The 25,252-nt window shown below is 40.0% G+C and overlaps 1 protein-coding gene, 1 long non-coding RNA gene and 1 other non-coding gene across 3 annotated transcripts; 1 reads left to right on the forward strand and 2 right to left on the reverse strand.

The window, feature by feature from the left end:
- The first annotated feature begins 1,586 nt into the window (after positions 1–1,586).
- LOC120738159 lies at positions 1,587–24,275 on the forward strand. Its single transcript, XR_005696910.1, has 5 exons — positions 1,587–1,769; positions 4,765–4,769; positions 15,739–15,750; positions 16,781–16,784; positions 24,266–24,275. It is a non-coding gene; the product is annotated as an uncharacterized LOC120738159 (long non-coding RNA).
- On the reverse strand, positions 1,659–1,773 carry LOC120738260. Its single transcript, XR_005696925.1, has one exon. It is a non-coding gene; the product is annotated as a U5 spliceosomal RNA (small nuclear RNA).
- On the reverse strand, positions 3,139–13,326 carry LOC120738158 (alpha-N-acetylgalactosaminide alpha-2,6-sialyltransferase 1-like). The gene is made up of 9 exons (XM_040039273.1): positions 12,843–13,326; positions 12,387–12,681; positions 11,763–11,925; positions 10,433–10,595; positions 9,623–9,761; positions 9,432–9,535; positions 8,376–8,459; positions 7,063–7,162; positions 3,139–4,811 (listed from the first exon to the last, which is right to left on the reverse strand). The coding sequence occupies exons 1-9, from the start codon at positions 12,935–12,937 to the stop codon at positions 4,638–4,640; spliced, it is 1,317 nt and encodes a 438-aa protein (XP_039895207.1). The 5' UTR covers positions 12,938–13,326; the 3' UTR covers positions 3,139–4,637.
- Positions 24,276–25,252: the final 977 nt, after the last annotated feature.

Here is a 25,252-nt window from a genome sequence, read left to right on the forward strand (position 1 = left end):
TGCAGAAGATCATCTCTGAACGTATAACCCTGACACAAATGTGCTTTGGCAGCAGAAGACCACGCTGGGTGCCACTAAAAATTTACACAGGATCTTTAAAACTGGACAGAAGACTGAACCCTCCCCCAACAAAACAAAAAACATTGCTTGTTGGATGAGTCTGTTTCGTGACATACAGGTAGTATTTGACCTAAACAACATGAAAGCATGGCGTCATCCTACCTTGTTTAAATGGTTCGTACTGGTAGTTGAGGTGTAATATGGTGGGGGATACTGAAGATACATAGCATAATGTATAATCAGGGATCATGCCTTAGAAAAATGGGACTTTTGCATCTATATTGCACATTTTACTCCACTACATTCAAGTCTTTTACTATTTGTAATCCGTGGCTGATTTGGTTATGTCTTATTCCAATAAATCAACACTCACCTTCTTGTTTTAATAACAGCCTCATCAGTGATAATGGGTAACCAGAATTACAACACAGGAGATTTATATAAATGATATAAAGATTTAACATCTTTCTTGAGCAAACAACAAACAAACAGCTCAACAGTAGTCCAATAAAATTAATTAAACCTAAAATATATTTTTCAATTGTAAAATACTTAAGAGCAGGAACTAAACACCCTTAAGTACTGATTTGTTGGAGCACATCTAACACGGTTTAATAGGTTGTTGAACACAAAAAGTATGAGCTTCTCCAACAGTTTTAATGGAAACCTGGAATATAACCAGGCAGCTTGATCTAGATGACCTAAGAGGTCAAGCAGGTTTGCAGCTTAGGTGCACGTCAGGGAAATACTTCGATCCCAGATCATGTGTGAGGCGTTAAAAACAAAAATTTAAAATCTACTCTAAACAAAACTAAAAAAGTTAAATACTACTGTTAAAAAAAATAAAATAACTAAATATACATTCACCAATGGTTAGCACTGTTGCCACACAGCAAGAAGGTCCTGAGTTCAATTCCACCATCTGGCCGGGGTCTGTGTGGAGTTTGCATGTGCTCCCCGTGATTGTGTGGGTTCTCTCCAGGTACTCTGGCTTCCTCCCACAGTCCAAAGACATGCAGTTAGTGGCGTTAGGTTAATTGGAAACACTAAATTGCCCATATATGTGAATGTTTGTCTCTGTCTATGTGTTAGCCCTGTGATAGACTGGAGACCTGTCCAGGGTGTACCCTGCCTCTTGCCCAAAGACAGCTGGGATAGACTTCAGCGCCCCCCCGTGACCTTAAAAAGGATAAGTGGAAGCGATAGATGAATGAACATTCATCAAGTAAACATGATGTTGAATAAAATAAAAATATTTTGGAAATGTCCTTAATTTTACTCTTTTGCATTGTTCTGAACTCCAATTAGAAAAAGACTAACAAACTAACATATAAATAAATAAAACGAATAGAAACATTTTTTAAAAAATAAAATCTTAATGTGAATAAATGAAAAAAAAACGTAAAATATGAAAATAATAACTGTGATAAACTGCTATAGTTCAGCGTGCTCACTATGATAATATATACTGTAACAACAATAACGGGTACATGAAAAATGAAAACATTACATGACTGGCTACATTTGAAGATGTTGCAATACTAACATTGTTCGCGATTGCGCTACCAGTGCATTATTTCTTTTGAACACAGTTAACAAGCCCCGCGAAACGCAGGGCATCAAAAAATTGGGTGAAACTCTTATTGTTCCTCTCCACGGAAATCTTTAGTAAAAGGCGAAAGATTTATACGATCTGAAGAGAAACAAGAGTGTACTAAATCATAGCAACTCCGCAACAGGACCCCATTGACAACAAAGCCGTGTAAAGTGACGGTTCACTGGGAAAGAGCATTTATAAATGACAAAGACCACTCATTGTCACACAATGCAGTAGTGAATAAAACAATATAAATGCACAGGGTAAGACTTTTAATGTGAACGCTGTAAGTTTATTCACATTAGATTAACCGTCAACAGTAAGCGCAATGCATGATGGGATTCCGTGGGGTTTTCCGGGTTGTTAAAAAGTTAAAATCTAACGCAGAGCTCTTATTTATTCGCGTAAGATTTTGTCCTATAATCGCTTTTACCTCACAAAGCATGGTGATGTATTGCGCTAATGTTTTTGAACGCTTTTAAATGTTTAACCGTATCATTTATTTTCGGAAGTCACGCCCCGTGTAAACGTAACCGTCGTGACGTCACGAATTTGTTCCGTATTCCACATTTCAAAGCTTTAGCTTTAGCTGTGTTGCCGCCATGTTGACTTTCGGAGCCAGAACTGATGGGTTAAAGGGTGGAGCGTAAAGTTATCAGGTAACACACATACGTGTCTGCTAATGTGCGGGAAGTCACAGATTCGTTAAAGACCAGAATTTCACTCACTAGAAACTCAAGCACAAACTTCTCGGATGCTCTGTGCCACACACACAAAAAAATCTGTAAAGCTGAACTCACAATTATGGAGACCACATCCCATTTTTGGGGACTGATTTTTCTATTGATTTTTTTTTTTTAAAATATAAAAGGGACAATGCACACTAGTTAATATGAGCAATTAGGATTTAGCCTAAGCTGCCCATCTGAAGTAATGCATTAAAAGCCAGTGCAGAATAAAATTAACTGTCAATAATAGCTCAATAACTGCTGAAATAATAAATAAATAAATAAATAAATAAATAGACGAACAAACAATGTGAAACATCAAATCAAACCAATCACATGGCAGCAACTCAGTGCATTTAGGCATGTGGATGTATTCAAGATGAGTTGCTGAAGTTCAAACTGAGCATCAGAATGGGGGGGGGGGGGAGTGATGTAGGTGTCTTTAAACTTTTAACTTGATTGTTGGTGTCAGATGGGCTCGTTGCAGTGTCTCAGAAACTGCTGATCTACTCGAAGTGTCCACGGTTTATAGAGAAAGCTGTGAAAAGGAATTAAAATAAATAAATAAATAAAACAAGTGGCTTGATGATTCCAGAAATCAGAGGAGAATGTGCCAGGTGACAGAAGGGTGGCAGTATATGGAGAAGAACATGTCGAATCTTAAAGCAGGTGTGCTACAGCAGCAGAGGCCCACAGGGGGTGCCACTGCTTTCTGGAACTGGAGAGTGCACAATGCTATCATTTCAACATGGACCAAAATCTCCAAGGAAAGTTTCCATCACTGTGTTGAATCTTTACCATAAAGAATTAAAGTAGCACTGAAGGCCAGAGTACAACTCAATACTAGTAAAGTATACCCAACATAATATTTGTATGAAATAAGAAAAGAAATAATGAAAAAAGTATTGAAGTACAGTGTCTGTGTGTAGAATTGGGTGACACGGTTAATTTACAAGATACAAAATCATCAATAGGAAAGAAGATAAAAACATCACAACATGCATTTAAAAATTTTATTTAGTTTCACTTGTGACTAAAACAGTGTGATTAAACAAGATACATTCAACAAAACATAAAAAAAAACCCCACTCACCTAATTATTATTATTATGTTAAAACAGTAACGCTACGTTATATTACTGCAATACTGATATATAGTACAAAGTAAGTCAAAGGCGTACTAAAGTACAGCACTTGGATAAAGTCCTGCTCTGAAAAAGCTGCAGGTGGTGCTGTTTACTGCAGGAGCTCATCTCAGAGCCCATACTGCAACTGTCTGAGATAGATACAGATTGGAGAAACAATTTAACCACCCACGGGCCAAAATAAACAATTTATAGCCTTTATATCTCATCTGTAGTAGTTTTAACAGTCGAAAAACATCACATCACTTCATTTAAGTTTAATACCAGCAGCCACATCCTGGCTACTTTTAATACTTTACATATACATTCTTTTACAGAAACGAATTAACAATCACCAAAGCATTAAAACTAAATAATACATTATTACTACATTACATGCCTAATAACACTTGTAATCTGCATTTTAAAGGAGTGGTGTTGACTGTTGGATTGTTATTTGTAAGAACTGGTAGGCCTTGCATGTGCACCCAGAATCCATTACTATGTGTGCAGATAGCATTATTTAATCCTGTCATACCTATTGAGTTGTCTCATTATGTTCTATTGAAGCCTTGTCCTTATTTTTATAGATCGAGGCCAGAGTAACCCAAGCTTAAAGTGTTCATTAAGGTATTTTGTCACTTAGAAATAAAAATTAGGTAAGAGATTAAGTGGCTGTTAACCACAGGTTGCTTAGTTTATGTAAAAATGTAGTTTGTTGTTGTTTTGGTTTATGTGTTGAAATTGTTTTATGTGTATGTTTATGTGCTGCATATGAGTATATACTTATATATAGTTAAACATGTATGGATCATTCTGAATAAATTCTGAATATTGATTTGTAAGAAATGAAATTTGAATACGGGGCTAGAAACAGAAAAAGTGTAAATTTCATCCTAGATCGCACTGACTTACTCAAATGTGTGGTTATAATACCGGATCTTAACTGGAAGAGAACAGAATCAACTTGATTGTGGAGAAGATGTTTATGGTGCTGTTAAACAACGCTCTTATCTGAACCTTATCTGTTTGACTTGTAATAATCGGTAAATAACAGTCTCTTCCTTATCCCATTGCTTTTATTCTTGCCGTTGCAGCATTGCTGCAGATCTTACAGTCCTGGGTTTACTTACTCTCCCTGGTACAGATTTAATATTTTGCTGTTGTGAAGGTTTTTCCATGTGTTCTTCTCTTGAACGTAGTCGTGGTTGGAATAGAAAACGACCCTGGTTTTAACATACTTGTCATAATAGTAGTTGGAGTATTTCTTGAATTCTTCACTCATGAATCCGTATGCATCCACCTGAAGATGAAGTAGTGAGAAATAAAAAGGGGACTGAATTACACTGAAATAATAAATGATAAAAATGACATAACTGCTTTTGGAATTAGTAAAACACCTGGGGAGCCACTTTAACAAGCCCAGTTTATTAGTTTATCTTTAACTCCTTCTTTAACAGCAACAGCTAATGTTAAATAAAAATATAAATATACCTTTATCTTCACTATCTTCTCTAATGATAATTATTACTTTTATCATTAGAGAAGCAACATATTAAAGGGAGAACAATTATGGAAATTCAAATTTTCACGATTTCAGGTTTTTTAAGAATTGGTTTCTGTTTGGTTTCATGGTATTTCTAGAGCTCAAAGAGCCAGTTCCCCCCCTTTCTTTTTTCTCCTTTCGCTACAGATACTTGTATTATCGTGTGGTCTTTAACTTACAATATAATGCACCTTGAGGCGACTGGCTTAGATCAGTATTCTTTTTGGATTTACACATCTGAATTCAACAAGTTGCAAGCAGATGTTACGTGAGCTATCGCTACTTTCCACCTCGCCTAGACAGCATAAAGCTGGTGCAAATGTATTTAGGCTGCATTTGAACCAGGGAGCTTCTTGCTGTGAGGCAACAGTGCTAATCACGGTGCAATCCGAGGATATTCTAGAGCTTTAAATATGCAGTTTATCAAATACAGTCGCTTGCAAAAGTATTCGGCCCCCTTGAACTTTTCCGCATTTTGTCACATTACAGCCACAAACATGAATCAATTTTATTGGAATTCCACGTGAAAGACCAACACAAAGTGTTGTACATGTGAGAAGTGGAACGAAAATCATACATGATTCCAAACATTTGTTTACAAATATATAACTGAAAAGTGGGGTGTGCGTAATTATTCAGCCCCCTGAGTAAAAACTTTGTAGAACCACCTTTTGCTGCAATTACAGCTGCCAGTCTTTTAGGGTCTGTCTCTACCAGCTTTGCACATCTAGAGACTGAAATCTTTGCCCATTCTTCTTTGCAAAACAGCTCCAGCTCAGTCAGATTAGATGGACAGTGTTTGTGAACAGCAGTTTTCAGATCTTGCCACAGATTCTCGATTGGATTTAGATCTGGACTTTGACTGGGCCATACTAACACACAGAAATGTTTAGTTTTAAACCATCCCATTGTTGCCCTGGCTTTATGTTCAGGGTCATTGTCCTGCTGGAAGGTGAACCTCCGCCCCAGTCTCAAGTCTTTTGCAGACTTCAAGAGGTTTTCTTCCAAGATTGCCCTGTATTTGGCTCCATCCATCTTCCCATCAACTCTGACCAGCTTCCTGTCCCTGCTGAAGAAAAGCACCCCCAGAGCATGATGCTGCCACCACCATATTTGACAGTGGGGATGGTGTGTTCAGAGTGATGTGCAGTGTTAGTTTTCCGCCACACATAGCGTTTTGCATTTTGGCCAGTGGCAAACTGCAAACGGGACTTCTTATGGTTTTCTGTTAACAATGGCTTTCTTCTTGCCACTCTTCCATAAAGGCCAACTTTGTGCAGTGCACGACTAATAGTTGTCCTACGGACAGATTTCCCCCACCTGAGCTGTAGATCTCTGCAGCTCGTCCAGAGTCACCATGGGCCTCTTGGCTGCATTTCTGACCAGCGCTCTCCTTGTTCGGCCTGTGAGTTTAGGTGGACGGCCTTGTCTTGGTAGGTTTACAGTTGTGCCATACTCCTTCCATTTCTGAATGATCGCTTGAATTCGCTTAAATTTCTCAATAACTTTATCCCTGACCTGTGTGGTGTGTTCTTTGGACTTCATGGTGTTGTTGCTCCCAATATTCTCTTAGACAACCTCTGAGGCCGTCACAGAGCAGCTGTGTTTATTAAATAGCTGTGTAAAACAAGGTGTGACATCAGTTTTATCGATGCTGTCCAGCTGGTCTGTCTTCACACATTGGAACAGTTCAATAAAACTGGTGACACACCTTATTTTACAGTTTTAATTTAAACATCTTATCTTATTTTCCTAGGAGGGTACACAAAAAGTCAGTGTTCCTTCAGCTTATCCCTGACAGTGGTTCAGAGCTTTAATACAACTTTATTATATGATTGCTGGGAAGGTCTTTCTACGTTGAAATATGCTGCTAAAACAGTAATAAGATAGTTTGACGTTAATATGCTTTTAATACAAAGTTAATGTACACATGGTGTGTTGCATTCTTCCAAAGGTGTGGTTAGAAGTAGTTGTAATGTCAAGAAGTTAAAATCAAGTGTTAACTCACTGTGTCACAGGTGTGCAGAGCCAGGAAGAGAGTGAATGCTCCGTTGGTTGGTCTGACCCTCGCCCAGTATCTCTTATTCAGATTGGGTGACTTCAAGAACCTGTAATGCAATGATTTAATAGGTTGTAGGACTGGCCTTAGCAACAATAACTTGAAGTAATAATTATTTTCTGTATTACTAACGGTCTCTCACTTTGTTGTGGAAGAATGTTTCTGTACAACATTGCTTAAGTTCAATATTTGTAGGCATTTGTTTATGCACAGGTGTCTTAATTTCTCACCTCACATTTCCATTGAGTTGTGGTCTGGACTTTGAATGGGACATTGCAGCACCTTGATTCCACAGCAATTCTGTTGTACGCTTGCTGCTTGATTTGGAATCATTGTCCTATTAAATGACTCAGTTTGGCTGGCTTTAGTTGTTCTACAGCCGGCCTCACATTTGGTTGTAGAACACTTTGATATACAGACAGGTGTATGTTTAACTCTTCGACTATAAAATGTCCATTTGCTATGGCTAGAAAACAAGTCCAACTCATCATCTTTCCTCTCGCACTGTGGTTTCAGTCAATATGAGGCGTTTGAGCTGATATGCTGTATTTGGTTCTCTATAAATGTGGTGCTGTGCATTATGGGCAGTCATTTCCACTTTGGGCTTATCTGTCCAAAGGACATTGTTCTAGAAGTCCTGCGGTTTGTTCAGATAGAACTCTTCAAACCTAAACAGTGCTGCATTTCTTTTTTAGAGAGTAGAGGCTTTTTCATTTTCCTCATTGTAATGTCATGATCTTTAACAATTAACATGCTAACTAAGACTGTTAGAATCTAAGGTGTAGCTATTGCGGTTTTTGCAATTTCTTTGACCATCACACACCCACTGTTGGGAAGACTGTAGCATGGTGTTAGCACACATCTGCATGGTCTGGAGCAATGACTGCAGAAAACTTCCCCTTGATTAGCAGCACCTGGCTGCTACTCACTCAATGTAAGCAGAAAGAACTGCAAAATGTCTGTTTGTATTTGTATACATATTGTTACAATGGGAAAAGTTAACTTGGACTATGCATAAAATCTGTACTTCAATATTGTTTGGATCATTTGATTAAAAAAAAAAAATCAAACATTATGGACCTTCAACTTATTTAACAACTTTTATCAACATTTTTTTTTAATTTAACTTGACAACTTTTAATATTGTAATTAAGAGAAGGCTTTAAATAATTTAAGGCTTTAAATAAAAAAAAAAAATAGAATAAATAGTCTGGACTGTTTAAAAATAAATGTTCTGGAGTGGATGGTGAAAGAAGGCTGACCTGTTCCGCACATATCGGAGGAAATCCTGATGCAGAACGTAGAAGCGGCTCTCGTTGTACTGCCCTGAATAGTAGGTCCTTGGCCTGGGGGGGTTGAACAATAGGAGTAATGAAAGGATGATGAGATGTTTTAGTTTCTCAAATGCTATTAAATTTATTTGCTGGAGTGAATAGCTGGAAACATATGCTTATGTGCCTGCAGTGCATTTTAGACCAAAAAACTTTTACGTGAATATCAGTCTGAGTGTGCATGTATGACACAAAATTTAGATGGTCTGCAGAACAGCCGTGTAGTTATCAAAAAAAAGTGTGCATTTACTTAAGTGAAAGAAAAGTTTACACTTCTCCGTAGTAAACTATCTCAATTAATTGTCTGCAAATGAAATTTAATTGACATAAACAATTCTGCTTTAAAGAGTCTTTTAAATTCAAGTGGCAATACACGTCTTACGGTTTGACTTATCAGTATAAAGTAAATGTTGATTATTCCCCTAAAAGCTCACTTTCACCAAAATGAAGGCTTGATTTGCACAAACAGAAAGCCGATGTTTCTCAACAGTAACTGAACCGGCAAAATACTTAAAAAGTAAAAAAGCAAAGCAAAAAAGAAATGAAGTGGCTTATGGTGCTTTTCTTATCTGACCATCACTCAAACCATTTTCACAAATGTTTATATAGCACTTTACATGCATGTCTATTTCACCTACAATAAGACTAATTTAGAATCACCATCAACAGAATGCACGTTTTTGGACTGAGGGAACAGCAAGGGAATAACCACATGAGCACACAGAGAACACGGAAACTCCACAGAGGAAGGTCCCAGAAAGTTGTTTGTGAGCAAGAGATAAATGATTTGTAAAATTATTATTAAATTTAAGGCAAAACACTTATTACAAAGTTCTATTTTTTAAATGTACAGTTTTAATAGACACTTAATAAAATGTATGTTATAGCATTTGAATAAAAATGTCACAGATTCTGAATTTATTTTAATTTAACACCACAAAAAGCCATAAATACTGCAGCAGCACATAACATTTAGTTGATACTCACAGTCTGTTGCGGTATGGACCAGCAGAGACCTTTTCTCCTTTGAGAAGTCCCTCAAGCCATTGGTAATCCCTCATCCCCTCAGGAATCATCACATATTTTATTCCCTGCCAGAAGGAAAATGAGGACAGAGAAGCCATCTTTACTCTAGTGAAATAAAACAAAAATCAAGGGCCAATGAAAAGCTTCATTACCTCATCATGAGGAGCAGCTTTGTATCCGTGTTTTTTAAGGATGTAACGAGATGAAGTGATGGAGTGGGCTGTGTGGACATACACCGATGTTTTGTTTCCTACATCTTCTTCAAAGCCCTTGGTGATGGCACCATTCATCCTGCCACACAGGCAGAAGCAGGTGTTGCAGATGTTAAGCTTGGCTTCAAATGTTTAAGCTTAGTAATTTGTTCAGATCAATTGAGAAGCAATCGTTGCTTTCATTTTGGGAGAATTGTTTTCTTGTGGAATCAACCACCTTCAGCAATACCACTGAAGTGTTGGCCCAAAACATTTCAGAACATACTCTCACTGAAACTTAATTCACTTAACACGCTTTCCATTTTGACTCTATGACGACACTGATGTTTGAAAGAGAACAATAAATTTTGGAGTTTCTACACCACAAGCAGGTGAGCTATGAGATACAGTACCACATTTTTACTGTCAAAGAATTTGCTGATCAGCAACCGTTCTCATGTTTTTTTTAAATCTTTTTTAGCGTTCTTATGTTTTAAAGCTAACTTTAGTAAAAGATACACCTTAATAGTTGATAGTGTTGTTCTGTTTGTCCTTTCCTACCGAAAAACATAATCATGCGCATCAATCTCTACACCCATTCTGGTGAATCAGAATCAAATAGGTTCTAGAAATCAGTGACGATACCCAGCCCTATATGAAAGTCACAGAGAAAGATAAAGCAGGGTATGCTTTACACTGCTTTATCTTTTCTACACTGGGCCTAGTGCCTGTCAAAGAAAGCCAAGAGGTTTGCTTGGGGGTTTGTCTTACCGAAAAACGTAATCATGGCCATCGATCTCCACCCCCTTCTTTGAGCCGTTCAGGATTCCTCCAGTACCTACCACAGCACAGCGCACACAACCGTCACCACCGGGTTTTGGGAGGAGCAACGGCTCTTTTGGCTTTGGAATCAACTTCACTGACTTCATCACATCTGCAAACCAAAAGAAAAATTCAAAAATGTGTTTACTCTGAGTGCTGTAGTTTCAGCATGTATCCTGTATATGAAAACAATGAAGCAAGATGAAGGCCATAACTCTTATTCATGCATTAACAGCTGTTTCTTCAGCTTTACCTGACTCACCCGCTCATGTTTACTAAAAGGGACGAGAGCTTTCAGTGAGCAGAACTAGAGTAAATTTGTTATGGTCTGTGTGGAGGGAGGCATGAAAGGACCTAAATTGCAGACTAAGACACAGAGGCCAAGCTGAAACTGAAAATGGTAGTTTTATTTTCTCCAGTGTTTAGCAATAAACTAAACTTGGTGATACAAAATAAACTTGTCAGGCTTGGCAAACAGACATATGAGGGAGGATACAACACTGAACACAGGAAGGACTTAAATACAGACATGAGGTGATCAGGAGAAGTGGCAGCACACGGGGAAACAGCTGACACACATGAACATAACGACGTCACAGGGGAAACTTAAAACTAAACTGGGGACCTCTTTCAAAATATAACAGGAAACATAATGAAATGCAGACAAGAACTTAAAGTTGATGTTGTCATGAACTGACCAGAGCTAGAACAAAAGTGCAACAAGAAAACCTGGAGCTCCTGAAGTAGTCCAAAACAAAAGACTATGAAAGGCACTTAGTCTGGGTTGACAAATCAAAAAACAACCTCAAACAAACAAACTTAAGATCTTTTTTTTTTTTTTATAGCTGCTCCCCTCATTCCTTGTGAACTCAGCTGTTGCTAACTTCATTGTTTTAGCCCCTTGTCAGCCAATCAGCATTCAACTAACACATGGGGTCATTAATGTAGAGCAACATGCAGCTAGGATTTTGGAGGACTGAAAGTGCTGGTTTGAAACCACTCTCAGAAAGCAAATACACACAGCTGGACACAAGCTTGGTACCATAAATTCACAGCAAGCCTGGGTTTGAATTCAGCCCTGGTCTTTCTGCGTAGAGTCTGCATATTGCAGGTGGTACCCTATAGCAACACCATGTGACCCTGAATTGGATAAGCATAGGAAAATGGATAGGGGAACATTGATTTGAGAAGTAGCCTCAAGTAGCCTATTCATGTGCCAAAAAGTTGCTTGAGGATGTGGCATAACAAAAGAAAATAGGTGTGTCACTAAAAGACCTACCGTCGTACTTGAACTCCATAAAACCGAAAGGATTGTTAAAATGTGAGAGCCGATTCCACTCGCTCATGTTGATGTTGTCCTTGTGTAGAAACAAACGTATGTTTGGAAGAAAAGCCTTCTTAAAGTTTTCATCGTCAGAGTTTCGCAGAGACTGGACACATGCCTGAAAATCATAAAACTATTAAATACAGGAAATTAGCCAAAGACAGAATTTGCTCTGATATAATTATCCAACTCTATTAAATAACAGCCTTGAATAATTCAAAACGGGGAGAACCAAATGACAGAAAAAATGTAATAAAGCAAGAGTAAAATAAGTGTTAGCATTAGCCATGTGCCAGATAGTTATTTTTAAACATCTGTATTGGTTTCAGCAGAGAATTTCATAATTGGTGCATCACTGCAGGAAAGAGTGAAGGCAGACATATGCGAAGCCACAAAGGTAGAAAAACAGCTCCACAAAATGAAAATAATGAATTTAAAGGGGGAAACAAGGTACATGTATAGGTCACAAGGAAAACGATTGACTGCTTGGCTGAGCAGAATTCAGTGCTGCCTATACCCAAACACAGAAAAGTTAGGAACTGCATTTATATTACTTCTCTCATATCTTAGCATGCTTACTGTCGGTCTAGGTGGTGCATCCTGGTTATAAACATCATCAAAATCCCACTGAGGAAGCTTTGTGAAATTTATTTTGTAGAGGATAGGCATAGGAGTCTCAGCCATGGCTCCGCGTGTAGGGGTTTTAGATTTTGTCACTGGGTTCATTTTTGTTGAAATAACTTTTGCTTTGCCAGCTGTGGTACACACAAAAGGTGGTGCAGATGTCTTTTGGATTTTTCCCAAAAATGTAATGACATTGTCAAGAGAAAAGTTTTCCCATTCGTGTCCATTTTTTCCTGAGAAAGTTGTCCTCCTGAATCAGGAATTAGGCAGAAATGCAACAGAGGTAACAAATGACAAACAAATAGCAAAGTACAAATAACAGAACTAGCAAATCAGTTCACAGTTCCCTTTTTAATGATTCTTTATATCAACACAAAATATTAAAAAACAAAGAAAAAAAACCCAACTGACCTTTTTGATAAATGTTCCTGTGACAGAATAAACACCAGAAAACCAACAGTTACAAAAACGAGCAAAGAAAAAATCCTGAACTTTTGGACCGCCATCACTGCTGAGTGAAGGCTTTTGCTGTTTAATTAAAAAGAAAAGTATTTTCTCTTTCTTCTGAGATTTGCTCAGAGGTCGAAAAACCACCTGGAGTATTTAACAACTTGATGTGACTGCTGAGAATTCACAAAGACACAAGTAAGATAGCACTAGTTCAAGATAGCGGCCAACCAAACCAGTTGTGCGACTGCTGATTTTCACAAAGACACAAGTAAGATAGCACTAGTTCAAGATAGCGGCCAACCAAACCAGTTGTGCGACTGCTGATTTTCACAAAGACACAAGTAAGATAGCACTAGTTCAAGATAGCGGCCAACCAAACTGGTTGTGTGACTGCTGAGAGTTCACAAAGACACAAGTAAGATGGCACTAGTTCAAGATGACACCTGGTTTGACCGGTTTCGTGCGCGTGCGCATGCGCGTTCAGGTGTGCTACCCATGCCACAGCCACTCTAGGTATGTCTTCAGGAGTATGCAGTCGGGGTCCTCAACGTAAAAAGCAACGCTGTGAAAACCCCGTAGATGGGACTGTATTTAAATTAGAATATCGAGGCGCCGAAGGGTATGTGTATGCCATTAAATATACTGAAGGGGCAGTTGTGTTTAGTGTAGATTGTGGCGAGGGATTGTTTTGGGGGGAACCCCAAGTCATGTCTACTAAAAACTGGAAGCTCTTCCGCACCGTAGTGTGTGCGGACCTGGACAATGTGGGCTTCCCAGAGCTGCTGTATGTTTCCCAGTGGAACAGTGCATCAGGCCCTGAGCTTTACAGGGTTGAGGCTGATCGTTTCAATCGCAAACCTGACGACTTTATTTTTCTCAGTGTATGTGATGACAGGGATAGTCTTATTGCTTCCAGAGGGCTTGAAAACTGGAGGTTAAATCCTTACCCTCTAAACCTCGAAGAGCGCACAAGATGGTTTAAGGACTTGTTTTTTATACAGTGGTGCGACTGGAGAGGTTTGTCGCGTCTGTTTAGCCAGATTGATGACGCGATCAAGAGGGACAGACTCAACACTGCGTACGAGAGTATTAGAAAACACCTTGTTTTTGACGATCTGGCGAGTTGTCCGAAGACTGGTTTGCCTGCTACCCTGTGCAAACCTAAAATCATAAGACCTTCCGACAACTAAACAATAAACTGGTAGGTTTAATGTGCGGGTGTGTAGGGTTGCGTGTGTATCTATGTGACAAATTAAGAGCTTGTGGTTTCCATTTTACAGAACATGACATGCAGTCGTGGGACCTGTCAGAGTCACCATCAACAGCGCTGCTAATCCCGACCCCCCAGACTCCACCACCTTCACCACAATGCTCGCAGGACCCCCTCATATCAGACCTGTGGGAGGAAACTGTAATCGACATCAAACTCGCAACTCTCCACCTGTTGATGTTGGCGTTGAATGAGTTTCTACAAGAGACATGTTACGGATGCCAAACAGGCCACCCCAGTCAGGTGCAACACAGCTGCTTGCAGGAATTGTCTGAGTATTTCTTCGACACTTACTATGATGATGTGATGATAAGGCTCCAGACTGACCGATTCATCCCAGCCATCCGGCTGTTTGTACGCTCATACACTGTAGATGGGACTGGAACACAAATCCGCAGAGTTGCAGAACACATCATGTGTGAACTGAGATCAGAGCGACATATAGTATGCGCCATTAATGACAACATTGCGCATACTCCGCATGATTGGAAACTACTGGGCTGGGAGACACCTGGTTTAATGTGTGCTGTTCAAGTATCCATTGTCTGTGTTTGTGTATGTGTGAAAATTAAATAAAAAGACGTGTTAACATCAACATCTTAGTCATTTGTGGTTTGTAAATCATGGAAAGCACATTGCATAAAATATATCATGATCCAGCCCATCCTGCGGGGTTGGCCAGTTTAAATAAGCTACGTATAGCGGCAGGGGAGGCATCAGGTGTAACACCTCCACTATCTCAGGTCAAACATTATTTAGAACAAGACGACACTTACACACTCCATAAACCTGCGAGGATCCACTTCCCCAGAAATAGAGTATTGGTGACAGGGGTCGACAAACAGTTTCAAGCCGATCTGGTTGACATGTGTGAATATGTGGCAGATAATGATAATGTGAGATATCTGCTAACATGTATAGATATATTCAAATTCAAATTCAAATTCAAATTTTATTTGTCACGTACACAGTCATACACAGTACGATATGCAGTGAAATGCTTGGACAACTGCTCGTGACCTAAAGAAAACAAAAAAGGAAAAGGCTATGAATAAGATAGGAAATAAATATGAAAAATTAAAAAGGGTAAATTTTACTAGGAAGGAATAAAATATAAATTAAGGTTAAAAATGAAATAACTGTACAACACAAATTAGAATGAAGGGTAAATTTAACTGAGAAAGAATAAGATAAAATATATAAATTAAGGTTAAAAATAAAATAACTGTACAACAAAATACACAATACACAGTATAGAACTATATAAGAATGTATGAAGAAATATAAATAAATAAATATATACACAATAACAGCAGCTGTACAAATATTAACTGGAAATGAAGAATATAGTGTCCAGTGTTGTGCAATCCACATTATGTCTTCTGCAGTGCAAATATGCTTAAAGTGATTAAGTAATGAAGTGAAAACAATGTCCAGAATGTCCAGTGTGTGTGTAAGAACTGTATGTGTGGGTCAGTACTGTGTGGTGGTGTGATTGAGAGACCGTATCGCCTGCGGGAAGAAGCTCCTCCTCAGTCTCTCTGTGTTGGTCTTCAGGGAGCGGAATCGCTTTCCTGACCTCAGCAGAGAGAACAGTCTGTTGTTGGGATGACTGAGGTCCTTCACGATCTTCCTGGCCTTGGTCCAGCACCGCCTGCTGTAGATTGAGTGCAGGTCAGGGAGCTCGGAGCGGATGGTGCGCTCAGCTGACCGCACAACCCTCTGTAGAGCTCGTCTGTCCTGCATGGTGCTGTTCCCGAACCAGGTTAAGATGTTTCCCGTCAGGATGCTCTCTATGGTGCACGAGTAAAAGTTCCTGAGCACCTTGGAGGGCAGTTGGAAGTCTCTCAAGCGTCTGAGGTGGTAGAGACGCTGACGGGCCTTTTTCACCACGGTGTTGATGTGACAGGACCATGACAGGTCCTGCGTGATGTGAACTCCGAGGTATTTGAAGCTGTCCACTCTCTCCACTGGGCACTCGTTGATGACAGGGGTCTGGTAGTTCCTCTCCTGCTTAGTGCTGAAGTCCACTATCAGCTCCTTTGTCTTACTGACGTTTAGAAGGAGGTTGTTCCTCTGGTATTCTCAAAATACTCTGGTATTCTCAAAATACGCATGGGTTAGATGCCTAACAAACAAGACAGGGACTGCTGTATCAGCTGCTTTTGAGGATATACTTAGTGAGGGTAGGATCCCTGTGAAACTACAAACAGATGAAGGCAAAGAGTTTTATAATACAACCTTTAAACAGCTAATGAAGCGATATAATATCAAGCATTTCTCAACAGCTAGCGAGGTTGAATGCAGTATTGTCGAGAGATTCAATCGTAGCTTCAAGGGTAGAATGTGGAAGTACTTAACATCAGCCAACTCCCGGAGATATGTAGATGTCATACCAGATCTCACACAAGCATATAACAATGCTTATCACAGATCTATCCAAATGGCTCCGGCAGAGGTGAATAAGGATAATGAGAAGTCGGTCTTTAACGCGCTGTACAAAACGAGGCCTAAGAGGGACCTGCGCTTTAAATTTAATATTGGTGACACTGTACGAATATCAAAACTGAGAGGAAAGTTTCAAAAAGGATACGAGCAGACCTACACCGATGAGATTTTCACAGTCAAGGAACGTATAGGGAGACAGCCCTCAGTGTACAGACTAGCGGATCTAGCAGGAGAGGTATTGAAAGGGTCATTTTATGAGACTGAGATACAACGTGTGGTTGTTGATGAAAACAAAACATTTAAAATTGAAAACATATTGGCTAGAAAAACAGTGGGTCAGAAAAAGCAGGTGCTAGTGAAATGGCTAGGATGGCCCGACAGCTTTAATTCGTGGATTCCAGAAAAAGACATCGTTGAGGCGTAATTAACTCAGATGACGCGGCTCTACACACATTCATTCAACACTGAGCATAGACTGAAAAAGCATGAATAAAAAGAACAACAATGCAGGCTTCTATGTAAGCCTCTTCTCGAATGCTTCAGCACATGTTTACCCGGGTAATAAGATATCTAATTTTAGAACAAAGCTAGCAAAACCTATTGTTTTGGATCAGCAGTATGAGGTCGCTGTTATAGAGATACAGTACCCACGCATATGGCTGTCTTTTCCACAATCAGATTCGCAAGTGGAAATTCATGACCCAGTCAAAGATGGAACCATAGCCGTAACCATGATCGAACTGTCTGTGGGTCATTATGCATCTGTGGAACAGATAATAAAAGAATTTAATTTTAAATGTCAGCAGCACCAAGCCACTGGAGACATTAAAATGCAATACAACGCAGTTAGTAACCATGCCTGTGTTATGGGGCCTAGGGGGACTATTCTCACATTTAGAGGGAGACTGGCGGAAATCCTAGGATTCAAAACAGGAGACCCGTTTGTACTTCATTATAAAAACACATATGCCCCGCACCCCGCAGACATATACGGGGGAAAATATAACATCTTTATTTATGCAGATATCGTTGATTACCAGCTTGTGGGTGACGCCCACGTGAGGCTATTAAGAGCTATAAATATTACAGACGATGACCGCCGCTTACCTATTCTACAATTTGACAGCCCACACTACACACCTGTGTCAAAGACATTAATCGACGACATAGAAATTGATTTGAAAGACGATTGAAATCAACACATACCCTTTTTATACGGCAAGGTGTTTGTCAAGTTACACTTCCGACCGATAACCCAGCATTTTTGAAAAAAAAAAAAAGGATGGCCGTCTACAACACTGATGACTCAAAATATGTAAAATACTACTTATCACAGGCTGGTGGAGAGCTCGGAGGGTATGTTGAGACCAGTACACAATATGGGTCAGGGCTGGGTGGGTTGTTCCGCAGCTTGTTTAGATTTGCTGTACCGCTGTTTAAAAAAGGAGTCAGCATAGTCAAACCACACCTAAAAACAGCCGCATCGGGCATAGTGTCTGATGTCATAACCAACATAACCAGACCCTCAACCACTAAGCAGGACGGTAACGGCTTGTATGTGTATATGCCCAAACCATCTAAGACCCCACCCCCAGGGCAGCGGTTGTCTAAAAAGCGTAAAACCACAAAACCTAGCGGGAGAGCCACCAAACGGACACCGCCACGCAGAGTGAAAAGACCCAGAACCAGTCGTTCAAAAACTGCAGCGTTTGACATATTCTAAATGGCACTGTTACACAGTCATTCTGGAGAATGTGTAAAAACAGAGCTGGACCTGTTTACTGTTCCCTACACACGGACTAGCATTGAGAAAAGTACATTTATCGAAATCCCACCTGTATCTGCAATCACTGATGGAGCGCCGATCGAGTTTTACATCTCATCGTCCGGTGAAGATTACCTGGATCTAAATGACTCATATATCTACATACGTGTGAGAATCACAAACGCTGATGGCTCAAACCTGGCTAGGGACGCTAATGTAGGATTTATTAATTATCCTGGATGCAGCATATTTAGTCAAGTCGATATTAATTTGGGAGACCGGCTCATTAGTCAATCATCCAACACATATCCATACAGAGGTGTGATAGAATGTCTTATCAATTATAATAAGGACACTTTAGACACACAGTTCAGCACCGGGTTATTCTGTAAGGATACATCATCACACATGAATGACATATCTATAGAAGGAGAGAAGACCTGTCGCTGAAATTTATGCGCTCTAAAGACAAATTTGCTCTCATGACAGCGGATGCCAATGCATACAGAGTTAAAATTGTCTCAGCCAGTCTCTTTGTCAAGAAAGTTAGTGTATCACCGAGCGTCAGACTTGCACACAGCAAGGCATTGCACCATGCAAACGCAAAATACACGGTAGACAGAGTGTCTTTAAAGACCTTCTCCATACCTGCAGGGGCTAGAATATCAACAAATGACAATTTATTTATGGGTAGGTTACCTAAATTTGTCATCATTGCATTCATAGACAATGAAGCATACACTGGCTCCTACCAGCGTAATCCATTTCATTTTGAAAACTGCGATATAGAATTTATGTCTTTATATGCTGATAGTCAGGCTTATTCTGCTAAACCATTCCAGCCAAATTTCCAGAGAAACACTATACCAGAGAATTTTACCAGCTGATACAAACCACAGGAAGACATTTAAAGGACAGATCCTTAACCATAACACGTGCCGACTTTGGTAACGGCTACACTTTATTCTGTTTCAATCTGGAAGCTGACGAAGGACATTCAGGGAATGTGTCGTGAATTAAAACTGGGAACGTGAGATTGGAAACCCATTTCAGAAATCCACTACCCCGTACAGTGAACCTCTTGTATTAGTCTGTATTTGATTCAGTCATTGAAATATCTAACATGAGACAGGTGCTCTTGGACTACTATTGAGACAAAAACGGTCATGAACACTATAGAACTATCAGCCGTGATCGGCAGCATTATCAATAAAAACACACATTTCCTAGGCGTGTTAGCCTATGATCAGCTAACCACTGAACGGCTTCAAAGACTCCCTGCTATGGGTATTGTAAACACCCACCCTTCTACGATGCCCGGGGAACATTGGCTTGCTGTTTATATTTCGAGAGACAGACGCGGTTATTTTTTTGATAGTTTTGGTCACTCGTTAGACAGTTTTCCCCCAGCAATAAAGATGTTTCTTCTAAAAAACTGTTCCACTGTTTTATATTCAGGAAAACAAGTGCAGAACGAGTTCTCCATCACATGCGGTCAACATTGTGTATTTTTTTTATATCATATGCAAAATGGTGTATCTTATGCCCGTCTGCTTAACATGTATGGGTCTGATTTAATTTGTAATGATGCTATGGTGTCGATTTGTCAACAGCATACAACCTGTTGCTGTATGCAGTGATTATGTATGTGTGCAATGCGGATACTGACATGTACTAATGAGAATAATAAAAACAACATGAGAGCATGATTTAATCGAGTCAATGGTATTTATTATCAAATCTCGTGTATATATATATATATATACAGATTCACAACATACTTTGTTTAAACATAAATAAAAGAAATCAAACATTAACCAGTAATAAAAGACATAAAATATCAAATTCAAATTTCAAATTCAAATTTTATTTGTCACGTACACAGTCATACACAGTACGATATGCAGTGAAATGCTTAGACAACTGCTCGTGACCTAAAGAAAAAAAGAAAAGGCTATGAATAAGATAGGAAATAAATATGAAAATTAAAAAGGGTAAATTTAACTAGGAAGGAATAAAATAAAATATAAAAATTAAAGTTAAAAATGAAATAACTGTACAACACAAATTAGAATGAAGGGTAAATTTAACTGGGAAAGAACAAGATAAAATATATAAATTAAAGTTGAAAATAAAATAACTGTACAACAAAATACACAATACACAGTATAGAACTATATAAGAATGTATGAAGAAATATAAATATATATATATACACAATAACAGCAGCTGTACAAGTATTAACTGGAAATGAAGAAATATAGTGACCAGTGTTGTGCAATCCACATTTGTAAGTGTCTTGTGCAGTGCAAATATGCTTAAAGTGATTAAGTGATGAAGTGAAAACAATGTCCAGAATGTCCAGTGTGTGTGTAAGAACTATATGTGTGGGTCAGTACTGTGTGGTGGTGTGATTGAGAGACCGTATTGCCTGCGGGAAGAAGCTCCTCCTCAGTCTCTCTGTGTTGGTCTTCAGGGAGCGGAATCGCTTTCCTGACCTCAGCAGAGAGAACAGTCCGTTGTTGGGATGGCTGAGGTCCTTCACGATCTTCCTGGCCTTGGTCCAGCACCGCCTGCTGTAGATTGAGTGCGGTCAGGGAGCTCGGAGCGGATGGTGCGCTCAGCTGACCGCACAACCCTCTGTAGAGCTCGTCTGTCCTGCATGGTGCTGTTCCCGAACCAGGTTAAGATGTAAAAGTTCCTGAGCACCTTGGAGGGCAGTTGGAAGTCTCTCAAGCGTCTGAGGTGGTAGAGACGCTGACGGGCTTTTTTCACCACGGTGTTGCTGTGACAGGACCATGACAGGTCCTGCGTGATGTGAACTCCGAGGTATTTGAAGCTGTCCACTCTCTCCACTGGGCACTCGTTGATGACGGGGGTCTGGTAGTTCCTCTCCTGCTTAGTGCTGAAGTCCACTATCAGCTCCTTTGTCTTACTGACGTTTAGAAGGAGGTTGTTCCTCTGGCACCAGTTCTCCAGATTCCTAATCTCCTTCAGGTAGGCCGTCTCGTTGTTATCAGAGATCAGGCCCACCACGACGGTGTCGTCAGCAAACTTGATGATGGTGGTGGAGGTGGTAGTGGCCACACAGTCATATGTGTACAGAGAGTACAGCAGGGGGCTCAGAACACACCCCTGGGGGGCTCCAGTGCTGAGAGTGGTGGAGGCTGAGATATGTCCGCCCATCCTTACTGCCTGTGGTCTGCCAGTTAGGAAGTTGGAGATCCACTGACACATAGATGAGCTGAGTCCCAGATGCTCCAGCTTGGTGGTGAGTGTGGAGGGAATTATGGTATTAAATGCAGAGCTGTAGTCTATGAAGAGCATTTTAACATAATTCCCCCTTCTAGTGTCCAAGTGAGTGAGTGATGTGTGGAGGAGATGAGAGATGGCATCGTCTGTGGAACGATTTGGACGGTAAGCGAACTGTAGTGGGTCCAGTGTGTCTGGTAGTGAAGAAATGATGAAGTCTCTGACCAGGCGTTCAAAGCACTTCATCACTACTGAGGTGAGGGCTACAGGGCGATAGTCATTGAGAGAAGCAGGGTGGGGTTTCTTCGGGACAGGAACAATGATGGACTCTTTGAAGCATGTGGGGATCACCGACTGAGATAAAGAGATGTTGAATATCTCAGTGAACACAGGAGCTAGCTGGTATGCGCAGTCTCTGAGGATACGACCTGGGATGCCGTCTGGTCCTGCTGCTTTCCTGGTGTTCACTCTCTTGAAGGCTCTCCTTACTTCATGCTCGGAGATGACGAGCACGTTTCCGGTGCTGGCAGTATCTTCCTGTCTGCAGCCGTTAGCGCCGCTAGCACTAGCATCATTGGAGTCCTTAGCTGCAGCCTCGAAGCTGCAGCTGCAGCTGCAGCTAAATATTTAACAGTAATAAAAAAGAAAAACATATATTTAACAGTAATAAAAGAAAATAAAACAAAACAAAACAATTTAGCAGCAATAATAATTTACACAAGGACTACTAATGGCACTGAGAGGAACAAGACTTGAGGTTTATGACAGTTAATTTTGCAGACCTGATCCCTGTCTTCAAAGTGACCATTTCAAAGGCAACAAGATCACAAGCGCAATAAATTTGGTCATGCTGGAGTCGCCAACCGTTGTTTTTGTTTGCACTACATATTTCGCTTGGACTTGCAGTCGTCATCTCTCTCTGCCTGATCAGCTCTTTACCCTTAAGTGGCCTTAAAGCAATTGATGTAACTAGTTGAGGAGCCTAGTGTAGAGTTGACCAATGTCGGTAAGGTCTGTCACCCATTTAAAAAGCCTGATAGTTATTACATATACAGTAACAGAAATTTGAACAAGGTTTCCTTACAGCTGCTGTGCTCACTGTTTATGTTCTGTTAATAAAAAGTATAGCTTTAGATTTTAGTAATAACATTTTAATTAAAAAAAAGACATAAAAAATTGGCAAAAGTACACGTCACTCTAAGTTTCGAACACTCTGCTTAGTTTTGCTTTCTGTCTGCACCTCATATGCTCTGCAAATGCAGTTTCCTGTCAGCCTGTGACCTAGTTTACACTCAAAGTTGGCCCTCTCTTATACATAAAACAATATAATCAGAAAATAAGCACTAAGAATATATATTTAAATCCCAACACAATACTATACTGGTGTGGTAGCCAATGTTTGCAGGTTTGACAGGTTTGTGAGTGTATACTTTATCCAAAACCTAGTGATGGTATACTCATGTTTACCACTGGGTGGCTGTAGCTCAGGAGGTAGAGCAGGTCACCTATTGATCTGAAGGTCAGTGGTTTGATCCCTGGCTCCTCCAATCTGCCTGTCAAGAGTGTGAATGTGCTTGAATGTAGTTAGGAAGCACTCAGTTCACAGAAAGTGTGTGAATGTGACATGTTGTAGAGCAAGGCGATATGACCAAAAATATTTATCACGATATACATTTGAAAATTTGCGATAACGATATAACTGAAGATATAATTGACACTAGACAAAATACTTTACAACTCCACAACTTTATTGGTGCAAAACAAACAAACAAACAAAAAATCCCATCAATGTATTTTCACTTAAACAAGCAGCTGTTTTTTTATGTGCATTAAAGTTATATAAAAATTTAACAGTGCAAATACAAATTCCTTGCTGACAGTTTAACCAAAAGGCATTTCCAGTGGAAATTGGCCGACATATCCTCAGCATAACCATGTATAATATCCACAAAACTTAAAAGAGATTGAACACACACAATACGGTAATATTATGTTGAAGCACAGTACGTATCACTCTGCGAGGCTCCTGCCTACGATAGCCGTAATGCTCCGACAATCCATCAAGCGGTGCGGTATGTAGCTTAGCAAAGTCGTACTGAAACGTTTGACAGATTTTCGAGCGCCGCGTACCACATAAAATAGTTTCAAGGTCAGCAAACACAACCAGAATTCAAAAATAAGGCACACAGGATTATAAGGGGCACTGTCGATTTTCAGAAAAATCAAAGGATTGATTTTAAGTGTGCCGTATTTTCCAAAAAACACGGTAATAATGACGGCCCGCTAGCATGCTCTACCAAAAATAGTGCTTTGTTGTGTATCTGACGGACAAAAGCTAAACCAGTTCCACACCACTGAAGTTGCAGCATTTTTACAAACCATTTCTGGTTCATCCGTTTCATTCAACAATCTGCTTTCACCCTTCTCATTCTCCGTCGCCGAAATGCTTTTTCCGCCATGTGTGTAGGAAAACAAAGGCACTGCGCATGCGCGTTTTACCCATATTCTATCGCGATATTTCATTTTCTTATTGTTACCCAACATTATACCGGTATTACCATGAACGGTATGATATAGCCCAGCCCTAACATGTTGTATAGAGCACTTTGAGTAATCCAAGAGAGTAAAAAAGTGCTATATAAGAATCAGTCCATTCACTGCCTGCAAAGAGTTTTGTCATGTTAATTTTGCACTATTATGTTCCGGCACATGTTGTTATTACATGGCTTGATTAAGGTACACATTAGGCTGACATCTGGGGCCAGAGCTATAACTGTTCTGCACCAGCACAGGGCCAGCAGTGTGTCTGCAACTGGTCTTGTGCTGACCCATGTGTGGGACACCTCTGGCAAACCAGATCTGGGCCACCAAAGGGCCATCATTCTTTGTGATATGTGGGCCATGTGTAAGCACCAGTGTTGGGACTAACGCGTTATTAAGTAACGCGTTACAGTAACTACGTTATTATTCTGGTAACGAGCACGGTAACTAGTTATTATGCCAAAACCAGGAACGCGTTACTTGTTACTGGGATTTAGATAGGCTCGTTATTTGTTACTTTGTGTGGTGGCTATCGCGGAGCTTCCACAGATTCAATAACATTAGCAAGTGGTGGAAGCCAGCAGGTGGATGAAGGAAAAGGGAGGCAAGAGGAGAGACCCGAAGCGGCCGCTGGTCCAACAGTGTCAGGTGAACTGAACTTCAGGTAAGAAGTTATGACCTGCAGTCTCTCTGGGTCAGATATGAACCAAGTTTAGTTGGAGTTTATTTTCGTTATGCTGACTTTTTCGTACTGCGTGCTAGCTAGCATGACGGAGTTTCTATACAGCTGGGTGGGTGCTATGTTACTGATGTTGAACTTTATTTTGTTCATAAGGTTAATTAGTAGAGTTGCCAACCGTCCCGTAAAAAACGGAATCGTCTCGTATTCAGAGAAAATATTACGCGTTTCGTATTGAGGTGAAAAGGAACAGTTTGTCCCGGACTTCAGCTACAATGAAAAAGACACAAAGCTGGAGTTATTCTGTGTCTTTGCTGCACAGCTGCCTCTTCTTCTCTCATCCTCTCACCCTCCCTCTCCTGTTTCTACTTCAATCATGAAACTGATCAATGATCAGCTGATCGGCTTTTCTCTCT

The sequence above is a fragment of the Simochromis diagramma genome, unplaced genomic scaffold, assembly GCF_900408965.1.
Source record: "Simochromis diagramma unplaced genomic scaffold, fSimDia1.1 OVJJ01000402.1, whole genome shotgun sequence".
Taxonomy (NCBI): domain Eukaryota; kingdom Metazoa; phylum Chordata; class Actinopteri; order Cichliformes; family Cichlidae; genus Simochromis; species Simochromis diagramma.